This window comes from Chelonoidis abingdonii, chromosome 6 (assembly GCF_003597395.2).
Source record: "Chelonoidis abingdonii isolate Lonesome George chromosome 6, CheloAbing_2.0, whole genome shotgun sequence".
Taxonomy (NCBI): domain Eukaryota; kingdom Metazoa; phylum Chordata; order Testudines; family Testudinidae; genus Chelonoidis; species Chelonoidis abingdonii.
This window is the reverse complement of record NC_133774.1, coordinates 63,841,013-63,855,149: the sequence shown is the minus strand read 5'-3', so window position 1 is coordinate 63,855,149 and position 14,137 is coordinate 63,841,013. Positions and strand designations below refer to the sequence as shown.

Below are 14,137 nucleotides of genomic sequence, written 5' to 3'. Positions count from 1 at the left end.
TTGCAATGGGGTTGTGTTTTTTTCTTTAACTTTTTATTTTCTTACACCCTTAATAGTTTAGAAATTTTTTTTAATGTTTTTAGGTGCCAAGTGCATCAAATAGAAGATCCTGCATCTGTGTATAGTGAGTTAATGGAACTAATTGTAAAACTTGCCAACCATGGTTTGATTCATGGAGATTTCAATGAATTCAATCTCTTATTGGACAGCAAGGACCAGGTTACCATGATTGATTTCCCGCAGATGGTGTCAACCTCTCATCCAAATGCTGAATGGTATATATTCAGTCTTACAGCATTTTCAAAATCAGTTTGGCCATTTCAGATTTTTGTGATTTATTAGCACTGATTATTCATTCTTATGTATCCACTCTTAACGGTCTTCTAGCAATGTCATCTCGTACAATGAATAGTGCCACAAAAATATACTCAGTTTTATTTATCCACAGACATAAATGTCAAAATATAGAGTGAACATATGATTGGTTCTTGCAGATGTTCTCAGGAAGCCAGGTCAAACTTCAATTAATACTGTGTGGTTCATTTTTGTGTCTTTTGAGTTTTCTGTTTTTCAGCTATGTGGTAGCTTAATCACTGTTAAGTAAAGTGGAAAAAAAGACAACAGGGATTTCCTTTCCAGAACGAATCTGGCTAATAGAAAATGAAGTTTGACAAAGCTGGAAGAATACCTCATTTTCTAAAAAATCAGAAAAAATTTAAGATGTAGTTATGTGGAAGGATTAATACACAGAAGCTATTGAAGCTGTGACAGTAACAGATATGAAGTAGAACTTGAGATGTTTAGAAGTGTACCAAAATGCTTGTCGCTCTCAACTTTAATTCTGTGTAAAACAGTCCTTTATTTTTCCAGGTATTTTGACAGAGATGTTAAATGTATTAGAGACTTTTTTAAGAAGCGTTTCAGCTATGAAAGTGAACTTTTCCCAACCTTCCAGGATATTAGGTGAGAAATGTAACTTGATTAGGGGTCTGATATTGATCAGTAAAGATGATAGAGTGCTCTCTGTACAAGTTTTATATTATGAGAACACTGGCCAAAATGTTCACAACTGGTTTTCAGTTGTATGCTGTTTGTTTAATGGCCTCCATGAAGTCTTTTGCTGGAGAACTGGGTGGACAGCCTTGCAGCTCTTTTCTTTTTCCTTTTCATTTTAATATAGGATTTTCTTGATTCTTAATATCAGAAATGTCAGTGCTCAGTCCAACCAAAATCATTGTAGGTGACATCCTGAAACTTCACCCCCATTTTACATTTTACTACCATCAGGAAACCAGTAATGCCTGTGTTCTTGTAGCTTGGAAAAGGGCTCTTCAAAGACCTGATCCAAATGGTCCTCCGGGACACATTGCTAAGAGATGCCACAATAGTACAGAACAGTATTTTTCTTACCTCTCAACCCAATTATTGCACTTGTGGGGCATTCTTTTATGTGGATTCATTTGGAGTGGAGGTTTTTCAAGAAAGTTAGTAAGTCATGGTCACTGCTTTTCTAAAGAACACATTTTTCAGGCCCCATAATAAAAATCACTGAAATATAGTTCTGTTTTGAAAAACTGTATAAAGGACACCTGTTGTTCAACAGATCAGTTCATTGCCTATACTCTGTCATATCAGTTTACTTCAATGTACATTTTTATTCCACTTAGAACAACGCTGCTATGAAAGAGTGAGCTGTTGGTCTCTGTACTGCTGATGATGGGCAAGGCAGAGTTGTTTTCTAAGTTCCAAAGTTTTCAAATGAAATTTGCTTTTTCAAATTTCATGTCTTTTTTTGAAAGTTAAAACATAACCGTTGTGAGTACATTTGATCTAGGCGATACTGGAAATAATAAACCCTACCAGGTTCTTTTTCAGTCACTTTTCAGAAGGGAACCACATTTTAACCAGAACATGCAAAATATATAACTTTTTGATAAGCGCAGAATTAATGCTTCTAGATTATGTAATATAGTGTAATACACTTAAGTCAACGTTAAATTATAATTACACTTCAGCAGAAGTGTACAGACATTGTTCAGTCATATAGCTGTAAATTTTGAAGTCATCATCTGAGCATGTGGTAATTTCTTACACAAATGACATTGTATTTTTATTGGCCATATTCTGTCACTTGTACTCATATTAAGTTCAATGAGACTGTCTTATTTATGTAAGGCTCTACTCAGCATGTGTAAGGGTAGCAGAATTATATACCTTTGATAGTCCTTTAACACTGGCAGTTTAATGATAGTGCACATTGGTAGTCATTTCTTAAAAAAAAAAAATTACTAAATTGACTTAATATGTTGAGGGGAAACTATTTATTTATGCTTCAATCTTATCTTCTCCAGAAGAGAGTGCTCTCTTGACGTAGAGATTGCCGCCAGTGGCTACACAAAAGAAATGCAGGAGGATGATGAACTGCTTTACCCAGCAGGTCCTGATGAGGAAGATTATAAAACAGTTTTTACACCACTTGTAGATCATCTCAATGGGAAAGTAAATTTGTATACCACAGAAGAAAACAAAATAAATTTCACAGATGAATTGGAAGATGCTGCTGAAAGCAAATCCTCTGAAGTTTTGGTGAATAGCAGTAAAGAAGTTAATATAGCTGACAGTAGTAAAAAAGCAGAAAGTTTAGATATGACTGAGTTCAGCCATGCTCTAGAAAAAGTTGAAGGGCAAATAATTGCAGGGAAAGCTACTAATAGTGCAGAGAGTTCTGCTATCGATTTTTCTGGGGATGAAAAGAGAACTGAAAATACCACCAAAATTGAAGATCAAATAGGTCAAGGAGAAGACCCTGCTGTCAAGGAGTATGAAGATGAATGGTCTGATCTGGTTGACTTGTCAACATTAAACAGAGAATTCAGGCCTTTCAGGTATAGATTCATGTTGACTGTTTTGGAAGGCTTCCTTTTTTTTTTTTTCTCCTTTTCAGTAAATGAACCTCTTTCAAGTAGTTCAGCATGCACTGCTGTTCAGCCACCCCTGCTTAAATTGAAAATATATTTCTAATCTTAGAGTGAACATACGCTACTTTCCTTTTGATCAGATTTTAGGTAACCTATTGATTAGTATTACGTTTATATGTTTTCTAGTGTGACAGGTCAGTTGTCTTGCCCCAGAATACAAAATGTAATAACTAGACTTGGTGTCTGAGTTTAGTTCCACTTATCTTCTATAGCTAGTGTCCACTTTTCTATTGAATAAATATTTAAATTGTTTATACCAATGAAAAAGGGTTTTGTGTTAAAATACTACTCCACAATTATTTGTATGGTGCAGTTTGTAATTTAAACACAGTTTCTTGAAGTGCGATTATTCTAGTCAGCTGTGGAGCACAAACCCCTGAGATCCAATCATAATAACTTAGCTATTTGTTGTTCTGGCTATCAGTTCCTTGCCTATCCTGTTTAGAGATCATAATTATCTCTATCCTAGCCCCTAGAGATGGGCGGACGGGTGCATGTGATAGAATGAGTACACCAATCAGTAGCCCTGTTTCCTCTTCCCATCCACAGCCCACCCAGTCAGTTTTGAATTAAATGATTTGTTGTCTGGACAGCATGGCATAGACATCAGGAAAACTTAATATTTAACTTATGTAATGTGCTTTACTAGCGAGGGAATTAGAAACATAGATATCGCATGTGTCACTTTTTAAGTTAGGAAATGTTACTATCATGGTTTGTTAGGGTTTTTTCTTTGGCATGTCGGGAATGAAAGTAGTGTTGTAGTGAAAACATTCTGCTACATGTCATATTGGTTTACTTTGCTGACAGACAAGTTTTAGTACTGTTGGCATTGCAGAGCCAATACAGTGACACAAGAGGCAAGCCTGCTTGGTTTTGGTTTTTATTTGGCTTGTTCATTTTTTATATGTAAACTTAGCACATTTGAAATGGAGATAATTGACTGAGCATAAATATAAAATATCACTCTCACTTAGTTTTTTAGAACACTTCTGGCATTTAATGTTGGTCATTGTATCATGTTGCAATGAAGATCTGAAAATCTTTAGAGGTTATAAAACACCCATCATGCTGAAGTCAAGTTAATATTGCAAAATGTAAATTTTCCTTGTTATGCAAATATTAAATTGTGTTGGAAATTTTTAGACTGTATCAATAAAAATTATTATAATATGGTGGATTGTAGCCAAAGGATATTTGTCTTGTCTTTTTGCCAGATGAAATAATCCAATTTATATATTGTAGAGACGATGAAAGTATCATTCACATCAATGAACACAGAATGAGAACCTTAAGTACCACCTCCACTGGCAGTTTTGGAAGCTGTTCAACAATTCCTCAGGTAACTAGTGTATACATGCTTTCTAGTTTACCTCTGTAGATTTTTAAAATTGTAAGATGTCAATGTTTTGTTATTAAAACTGTCTTCCAACTGTAACTTGTGGGTCAGTCCAAATTAGTGTTATCAGAGTCTGGTGTCTTCTGTGATTCCATGATCATGGAATTGTGTTCCAGAATCTACGGGTTTTTTTGTTTAAAAAAAAAACCTTAATTTAAAATGAAGGTAAACTAAAGCAATTTTGTCTTTAGAAAGCCTGAAACCTTAGCTCCAAAGTGTGTGAATTTTTTCATATGGTTAAAGTTACATCAATCAAGGAAATATCTGCTATTTAAAGAGGAATTGTGCTCTTCAGAATTCAAGGGTAGTTGTGCTTTTTTTCTTTTTGCCTCTAGCAACCTTGTGATCTAAGGAGAAAGCATGATGCTCTTGTAGGCTTCTTTCTTCTAGCATCATACATTTTTCAGCAGAGAGGAATTTTAGATTGTGTATGTTCACTTGTGCCAGACAACAAACTTATAGGCCTTATTTGTATATGATTTTTTTTATGTTGTCTTGGCAGCATACTCCTAAATTTGCAGTCTCTGCCAGTGGAGATCACTCTCTGGGTGTGTTCACCCATTCTGAGTGCCAGCAGGCTTTTTTATAGCTTATGTATGGAATGGCATTGCCTGCACCCTGTGTACTTTCTAATCCCCCTATTAAACTTTTGAATTTGAAGTGTGACATGTACCTGGAATGAATAATGGCTCTTTCCTGGGATGTCCAGGGAAAGGAGGAGAAAACAGGGCCAGCTTGTGGTAAACGTCTGTCCCAAATCTGGACTTTAGCGTACAAAATCTGGGTGCTTACTGTGAACCTCCCCAAGCTTATACCCAGCTTGGATCTTATTTCGCTGCCACCAGATAGTATTGAGCTACTATCAGCCTGGTCCCCAAATTCCTTGGGGGGGCCCCTCTCTGGCTCCCAACTTTCCTCCCTGGGAAGAACCCAAGACTCAGAAGTATGAGCTACCGGCAAAGAGAAATGAATCTCTCCCCCCGTCTCTTCTCTCACGTCGTTCCGCTCTTGAGCCGTGAGGGATTAATGCAATCTCTTTACATACCAATACCAGAAACTTGTCTCGTTCTCACAGAGACAAGCGTAAGCAGCCAGGAACAGAGCTGTAAAGATTCTCTTTCTCGTCTTTTCCCCGTAACTCTTTTCCTCCGCCCTCCTAAGCCTGTCACAGATTAACAGGAATCCGCAAACAGAAAAAAATTTTCCCCCCCCGCTCTCCCTTTGCCTCAGACTAGAAAAGAAACTTCCACAAGTTTTAAAAAAAAGAAAACTTATATAAAAAGAAAAGAAAATAAGAACAATAATACTGGCTTAGAAGATCAATACAGGCTCTGCTATAAGAAAATATGAATAAACAGTCTGATTAAAAGGATAGCCACATTAAACCCAGTCCAGCAAATCCAACACCCATGTAAAATACATCAAAGCCATCCACAGCCGATTACCTTTACTTGGTTTCCTTTGACTCACACTGATAGAAGAATATTTGAAGAAGAGGGAGTAGAAAAAAGTTTGTTTACTCACGCCGGGAAACAAAGACCTCGAGTTTCCCATTCCCCCCAGACTTTTAAAAAAATCCAGTCTCTGATTGGTCCTCTGTCGGTGTTGGTTCCCCCTTTGTTCACCTTTAAGGTAAGAATTAACAACCTACCTATCTACTTTGACACAGCTAATACCATTTTAGTAATCATGTTAACGTTCTTTTCTTCCCCTTCCCCCCCCAAAATGGTAATGATTAGATCTCCAATAGTTCCCAAAGATTTGTTTGCCACCAGGCTGTGCTCATCTTTGATTGCAGCTGCCAGTTAGATGTCCGACAACTTAAGTTCAACTCCAGCATATGATACTCCTGGGGGAATTCTGTGCCAAAAATTGAAAATTCTGCATAAGTATGCTTATTTGATTTGTCAAAATAACACAATATAATCATGCAAGTTTCATTTATTTTGGTACTTTATTGCAAAATATCTGTCAGTGAGTATGTAACAATACAGATCTCAAAAAAAAAAAAAAAATTATGGATAGTGGTTTTTTGACTAATAGATTCCTTATAGGCATATTAATGTAGAACTTTGAGTAATTCATTTAAATTACAATACAAAACTGGGTTTCCTGCCCCTATCAGAAGTAGTGCAAAGGCTTGGGGGAGTCAAGGTAATAAAGGAGCTGAGGAGGAGGAAAGGAGTGAACCTGGAGGTGGGTGGAAAAGAGGTTTGTTTGTTTTTTAGGGAGGAGGGAAGGGGGGTTGTTGGAGGGTTGGGGAGCATCTCCCATGCAGCCCTTGGCTGATCCCAAGTCTCTCCCATTAGGTCAAGCACATCTGCCCCTGTCCCCATACTCTTCATCCCCATGGGTCTCTGCATCCCCCATCCCCAGGCTCAACATTGTCACCCCACTAGCTCCTGAGTCCATACCTCAGTCCATCTCCACCACTGGCCATTCTGAACCCCAGTCTGTGGACTACCCTCCTTTCTCCCTCCCCCGCCCCCTCGCCCCCCAACAGCCCTGTGTGCTCCACTCTGTCCGAACCTGGCTCCGCGGACAGGGTGCTATGATGAACTTCTGCTCCTTGGGTCAATTCTGCAGCATTGGGCATAGATTCCCCCCCACCTCAGAAAATACATTTTGCCCCAGAAGTGCTGCAGTTCTGCCTTTTGCCCCCCAACCAGAGGCCATTGTGGCACTAGAATGGCCATCTGTGTTCATGCAGCTGGTGTTCTGGTGTCAGAGCGGCCTCCAGTGGGCAAAAGGCAGAATTGCAGCACTGCTGGGGCAAAATGCATTTTATGCAGGAAAATACAAAATTATGTGGCACAGAAGAATTGTGCATGTCTGCAGATGTGCAGAATTCCCCCAGGAATAATATGAACTATTTTACATGTAAGCAACCACAAATCTATATGTTGGTAGTCCACTATCTAACATACAGTCAGTTTGTTTCCTTCTATTGCTTGTCAAACTTAAAAAAAAAAACAAAAAATGGTTTGGGAAGTAAAGTGAGAAGTACATTTAAAATAAGTTGAGGCAATTTGACCTACCCACCTCCTCTCTTCCTAGAAATTTCTTCAGCACCTTTCCCTAAAACTTTAGCATTAAACCACTTCAGTAGTGTAAATTTGACACTCTGAAGAATGAGAGAATTTTTATAGCTGTATTTAATACCTCAGACACACACTAAAAATAGCTATTCTGGCTCCTTCTGTCATACTTGAAATAAATGCAAGCTCATTTTAGAAAGCTCCCTGAAGGAAAGGATGGCTAATACTCTGTACAAGTTAACATACATTCTGCTGCACCAAATGAAGAAATAATTTGGTAATTTCTGCTGAACACTTCACTAGTAAAATAACCTTACTATGGTTTAAAATCTGTTATAGCTGTAGATGCTTTCCTTTGTAAACCAGGTGAGATGGTGTCATTTGCAAATAGGAATAGGAAACAAACTCTGCAGATTATCTCTGCACACTTTTAGAAATGTACCTTTATCCAAACATGGCATATGTCATGAATCAAAATGTCCAGATGATTGTTGCAGAGTATTTTATATCACATAATAAGGGCACATATCCTAGGAATGTTTTGTTTAACAACCAATATATGACTATCAATTATTTTGGTAGGCTTTTTCATTCTTGATAGATTGTAGTTTGCGTATGAAGGACTTCACTTGTTTGAAGAACATTATAATAGTGATTTTTTTCCTCCTATTAACTGATGTTTTCAAGTGGTTGTATTATTTCCAGAGCATTTGCCTGTTTTTTTAGTATATTTTATCCATTTATGTATATGATGGATTAATTTTGTGTGTTGGGTGTATTTATTAGAGTAATTCTAGCCAAAAAGTATTTTCCAGAACTTAAAAGGATTAAGAATGAATTTTCATTTATATGCATAATAGTAGCCTGGAGTAAGAATTGTCACCTTTTATTGAAATCCTATTGTCAGTGCTAGAAGGAACTTCAGGATTAGAACCATGTGCTAACAGGCAGCTATGACTCCTGTGATAGTCCAGGAAACCCCTGGCAGAAGGGATGGACTGACAGCACTACAGGCACAGTCTTTAAATTCTTAGAAATGAATGCAATTTTGCAGGTAGGATTCCAAAAAGAGGGAAGCACTACTGAATCCAGACAGAAGAAATTAGGCTTGAGATTGAAAAACCACTTGGTGGCAGCAGCGACCTTAATATGCTTGTGGCTTTCCAAATAAGCGACATGTCTTCATGGAAGTACGTTAGCATCGTGCATTGTGCTTGCAAAAGCAGGAACTCTAAATCAGCAGGCCCAGATGAGTTGTATCTGTGGAATAAGAAGAGTGCTCTGTGTGGGTTTTGTAGCTATGTTAAAATAGGTTATATTTATTTATATGTAATTTGTATATAGCATCAGGAATTATATATAAACAGTACAGCACATAATATGTACTCATGTTGAAGAATGTCCAGAAAAGATACTAAATTGATCAGCTATAGAAAATCCAAGCTATTGGATGTGATGTGGTGATGTGGAGACTATATGGGCATCTTACCATACTCTCACAAACTTGACTAAGGATTTATTCAAAATGAGCCACCGGAGGAAAACTGGATTTTGCAAAATTTTAAAATAAAGCTTTGATCTATTCAGTCCAATGCACTCACCTAGTCATCCACCCATAGCATGCTTATGAAGAAAAGACTGAGATTTACTTGCTCAGGGCACGTAGGCTGGTGTATGCACTACAGTCTGAGAAGAATTTTTCCCTGGTGGTAGGGTCAGTGAGGGTGTTAGGGTCCCCTGTTTCCCATCTGCCTGGATCACTTAAGCATGAATTGTTAGGATCAGGTTTGCATATCCCACGTGACTAACTTCTTGCAATTGCTGCATAATAGGAATTAGTGGACCGTTGTCATCTTTTCTGGTTTTTGTCAGAGGAGACTGTAGAAGGTTAATATTCAAAGATGTAGCATCTCAGTAGTATTGGATATGGTAGCAGAAATGTATCTGATCAGGTATTTCCATTTACAAACGGCAGCTTCGGTTCTGTTTTATTATGCTTAGTTCAAGAACCAATTCTATAAGAAGCTGGTATTGAACAGAGGCAGGAGAAGTAGATGTGATGTTACAATTCATTTGTTGGATGTTAAGTATCAGAGGGCTAGCCGTGTTAGTCTGGATCTGTAAAAAGCAGCAAAGAGTCCTGTGGCACCTTAAAGACTAACAGATATATTGGTGCATAAGCTTTCATGGGTACATCTGACAAAGTGGGCATTCACCCACAAAAGCTTATTCTCCGATACATCTGTTAGTCTTCAAGGTGCCACAGGACTCTGCTGCTTCTTGTTGGATGTTGGTACTTATAAACCAGCAGGAGAAAAGTTTCCATGGACCTGGGTAGCTCACATCAGGCATAATTACTCATTTCAACATTGACCTGCAAGAGGAGACTCTCTATTCAGTGGAAAATGTTTGTATGACAGTAGATAGTTTTCATGTGTAATCCACTTTTTAAAATTTGATGTGCTTTTGCTTTTTTTGTGTTAATGCTGCAAAAGTTCTCCAGGTGGTTTGTCTACATGTTGCCAGAAAAGACTCTGTACTATTTTGAACGACAAGGGGTAGAAGTTACTTTCAGATTTCTCCAAGCTACAAAATGTTAAATGGAATTGTTTGCACCCACAAAAAAAGAGTCAAGTGTGAGGAAACAATAACTAAACAATTTTGTTCCTATTTATATTTAGAATTTTTTGAACGTGAACTGCAGCTTCCTAAACTTTTAAAACAAGTTTTAAAATATCTTGAGGCAGAGTGCCCTAAATAGCCAGGGGAATAAGGGTCACTTAGCATGTAAGGGTTGGGTTGAGAAGGGGGTGTCCTCTGAAGTTCATTTCCTGCACACAAGCTACCCTGGCAAATCTCTCATGCTATAGAAGAGTTACAAAAAGGATTGCACAAAACTGGATGATGGGCAACAAAGTGGCAGATGTAATGCGCATTGGAAAACAATCCTGACAGTATAAAATTATTGCATCTAAATTAGCTGTTACCACTCAAGAAAAAAATCTTGGCATCATTGTGATTAGTTTTCTGAAAAACACCCACTCAATGTGCATCAGCAGTCAAAAAAGCGAACAATGTTAGGAACTATTCGGAATAGATAGATAAGACAGGAAACTATCATAATGCCATTATATAAATCGATGGTTTGCCCATACCTTGAGTCCTGCTTGCAGTTCTAGTCACTTCTGAAAAAAAAGTGTATTAAAATTGGAAAAAGTACAGAGACCCCCCCCCCAACAAAAATAATTGGGGTATGGAGCAGCTTCCATATGAAGAGAAATTAAAAAGACTTGCTGTTCAGTGTGGAAAAGAGACTAAGGGGATGTGATCGAGGTCTGTAAAATCATGAATGGTGTGGAGAAAGTGAATAAAGAGATGTTGTTTACCGCTTGAACTAACAAAAGAACCAGAGGTTACCCACTGAAGCAGCTTTAAAAACAAATAAAAGGAAGTACATCTTCACACAACACACAGTCAGCCTGTGGGACTTGTTGCCTTGGAACATTGTGAAGGCCAAAAGTATAACTGTGGTAAAAAAACAAATTGAGTTCATGGAGGATAGGTCCATCAATGGTTGTTAGATGGTCAGGGATGCAATCCTGGGTGTCTTAACTTCTGACTGCCAAAAGGTGGGACTACATGACGGGCGATGGATCCACTCAATAAATTGCCCTTGTCTGTTCATTCCCTCTGAAGTATCTGGCACTGGCCACTGTCAAAAGACAGGATGCTGGGCTAGGTGGATCAACTAATTTGGTGTTTCAGTGCTGAGGGTAGAAAATGAGTTTTTTGTTTTTGTTTTTTTTTATTTTGATTTTTATTTTTCATGCTTTGTTTCCCCCCCCCCCCCTTCATGTAGAGCTTCATTGTAGAAGAGCCCTTGCATTCTTTATGCTGAGGTTGAAAAAAGTTTAGGCTTCAACTGCAGGCTGTTTTTGGTTTATAAAATTTGGTTAAATTAAATGAAAATGCAATTTTTGGATTAAACAGTGAAAATCATAATGGAAGTAATTTTGTGCCAGTCCTGTAGCAGTAGCAGTTTACTTCTCTCTGTGCTAGCTCATTTCTGCTGGCTTGCATGTTAAGGAGATGAAAGACAAGGCTGTGACATTCCCCGCCCACATGCACAGGCTGGGTAATAAGTGATCCGTAGAGGCTGTTTTCTCTCGCTCTCAGGCCACAGTGCGGTCTGACTCTTTACCTTAATTGCTCTCTTATAGTGTCATAACAGCCCTAAATTAGGAAATGCAAAAACTAAAGTTACAGTAACAACACTAACTCAGCTACATTTTACACTCTATGCATTTTATGGAGTATATTTTACAATAAAAATAGTTTGTTACATATTTAACAGGAACAGAACATACCATATGTGCAACACAATCAGGTTGATGGTGCTTTTGGGACCTCGACTTCTGTACTTCTTGAGTTGCTGTGGGGGTTTTGTTTTGAGGTTAGTCTACACAAGAGGTGTTACATTGGCACAGCTGCAGCACATCTGGTGAAGAGGCTGTATGTTGGCAGGAGAGTATTCCACACTGACATAGCACTAGTGTGAACAGCGCTTAGGATAACTTGTGTCACTCCTAGGTGGCTTTTTCACACCAATGAGTGACATAAGTTATATCAACATAAGGGGTAGTATAGACCTGCCCTTTGGTTTGGGTTTTGTTTTCAACTGGTCAGTCTTTTAGCCCTGTGCCTAAGAACGTGGTTTATTCTTAGTTCATGCCTATCTTTCACTGAAGTTTAGGCTAATATGGGAGGTTGTTTTGTTTTTATGAAAGATTGTTGTTTTTGTTTTGTTGAGATGTATGAAGCTTGCCTCCTGCAAGTGATCCCAACAGAAGCAGCCACAGCTGTGGTTTGTGTCAAATTGGGTAAGGAGGAAGATGCATTATGATGTGTCAAAGGAGAAGAGGCTGCAATATACTGCTAAAATATCCATCAATTACTTGCTCAGGCATGATTTTTCAAATATTGCAACTTCTTTAACTATTCTCCCAACATCAATTAACTGTTTTAGTCCCCTTAATCAGAATCTAGGTCTCTTTCTAGTTAGTTCATTCTGAGGAATTAAGTGAAATGAGTTAGTTGAATTGTGTATGTTCTCCACTACAGAGCAATCAGCAGCCAAAAACTACTGAGCTGTGGTTTGATTTTTTTTTTTATGTGCAGCTATTGCCATAATGATGGCAAGTAGGACCTAGCATGAATAAATTGTGGATGATATGTATGAAAGCACTAGAAAACTACTGCCTGTTTATGTAAATGGCAGTTACTGTTGCTGTTCAAGTGACCATCTGTGTTTTGAGGCTGCGCAAGACACACAGGGCAGGGACTATGTCTTCTTTTGTAAGAGCGTATACCCTAAAATATGTTAGATATATTGCCTCTTTGCAGGGGAACAAATGAAGGAAGAATTTCAAATCACTTCTGCAGACAGTACTTAAAAAAAAAAAAGTGCCAGAAAATATAGCCATTAGCCAATAACAAAGTACCAAGGTCTTACAATATCCACAAAGTAACTTTTTTCATTTAAAAAGGCACAAGTCTCCAGGCACCAAACTTCACCTTTTTTAATATCTGTGCATAAAGCACTTTTGGATGAGAAAGCACTGTGTAAATATAAACTAGTATGTCCTAAAATGTTGTATGTCAAACAAACAATACTGATGCATGTGATTGTGTTTGTTTTTAGGAACTGGTGAAACAGAAGATAAAACGTCAACTGACTAAACAGCAGAAAGCTGCTCTGAGACGACGGTTACAGAAAGGAGAGGCAAATGTTTATACCAAACAGCGTCGAGAAAATATGTTCAATATTAAGTCAAGTTTGGATGCTGCCAGTTTCTGGGGCTAATGCATTATAACTCCCAACGGAGTATTAGTATTTTTATCCATGATGCATAGATTACATACTTGCTTTTTTTGGAAATTGAAATGTTTCTATCTATAGTCAATAAATTTCATTCTTGCTGTTGTAACCTTGTCCTTTTGTTTTGTAATTTGAAACTGTAAACCTATGATTATACCTAATTTTTAAATTAGGGACTCAATTAAGATAACTAAACTGGAATAATGATCTACAGTATCTCTTATAGGCACATTTTAGTGTGGATGTTTAGTCTGAAAATTGTCCATGAAGTATTTCTTAACATGTTTGCAATGACAAGAAATTGACAACCAGAATTATTCAACATGTCCCTGATATGCTATCCACTTGATTTATAAGCAGAGGTCTTTGAAGAATTTGTATCATGTGCACCTGAAGACAGTCAGAAACAAAGTAGTTTACATCCCTAACAAGGACTTGGGTTTTGTACCTTTACAGAGAATAAGCCTATAATTAATGAGAGCTTTGCATCTAGCAACTCATTTATTTTACTCTCACTCCAAGCCTTCTTATATAAATCTTGCCCAGAAAGACTAGTAATAAAAATGATGTTGCATAGGTCTGGCAGGCACTCAGACTCTGAATTTGCCTGTTCAGTTGCCAATAAATACAGCTCTTGTACATCTAGTAATTTACCAGATAGCCTGTTGCAGATGATTCTGGAAGCTATATTTCAAAGAACATTGCCATAACTTTCAGCACTTAATTTTCTCATGCATTTTGAAAACCTTGTGCAAACATAAACCTCTTCATCCTTTAAGCCAGTGATTCTCAACCAGGGACTTGGGGGCCTCCTGGAAGTCCATGAGCAGGACTCAGGGACTCT

General features: G+C 37.8%; 1 protein-coding gene across 1 annotated transcript in view; it reads left to right on the top strand.

The window, feature by feature from the left end:
• Positions 1-13,402, top strand: part of RIOK2 (RIO kinase 2) — a 31,219-nt gene extending 17,817 nt beyond the window's left edge. Inside the window, exons 6-10 of the mRNA XM_032798687.2 lie at positions 84-275; positions 871-963; positions 2,352-2,885; positions 4,224-4,320; positions 13,117-13,402. Coding sequence (XP_032654578.1) covers positions 84-275; positions 871-963; positions 2,352-2,885; positions 4,224-4,320; positions 13,117-13,278 — 1,078 coding nt within the window. The 3' untranslated portion in view covers positions 13,279-13,402. The remainder of the gene's footprint in view (positions 1-83; positions 276-870; positions 964-2,351; positions 2,886-4,223; positions 4,321-13,116) is intronic.
• The last annotated feature ends 735 nt before the right edge of the window (positions 13,403-14,137 follow it).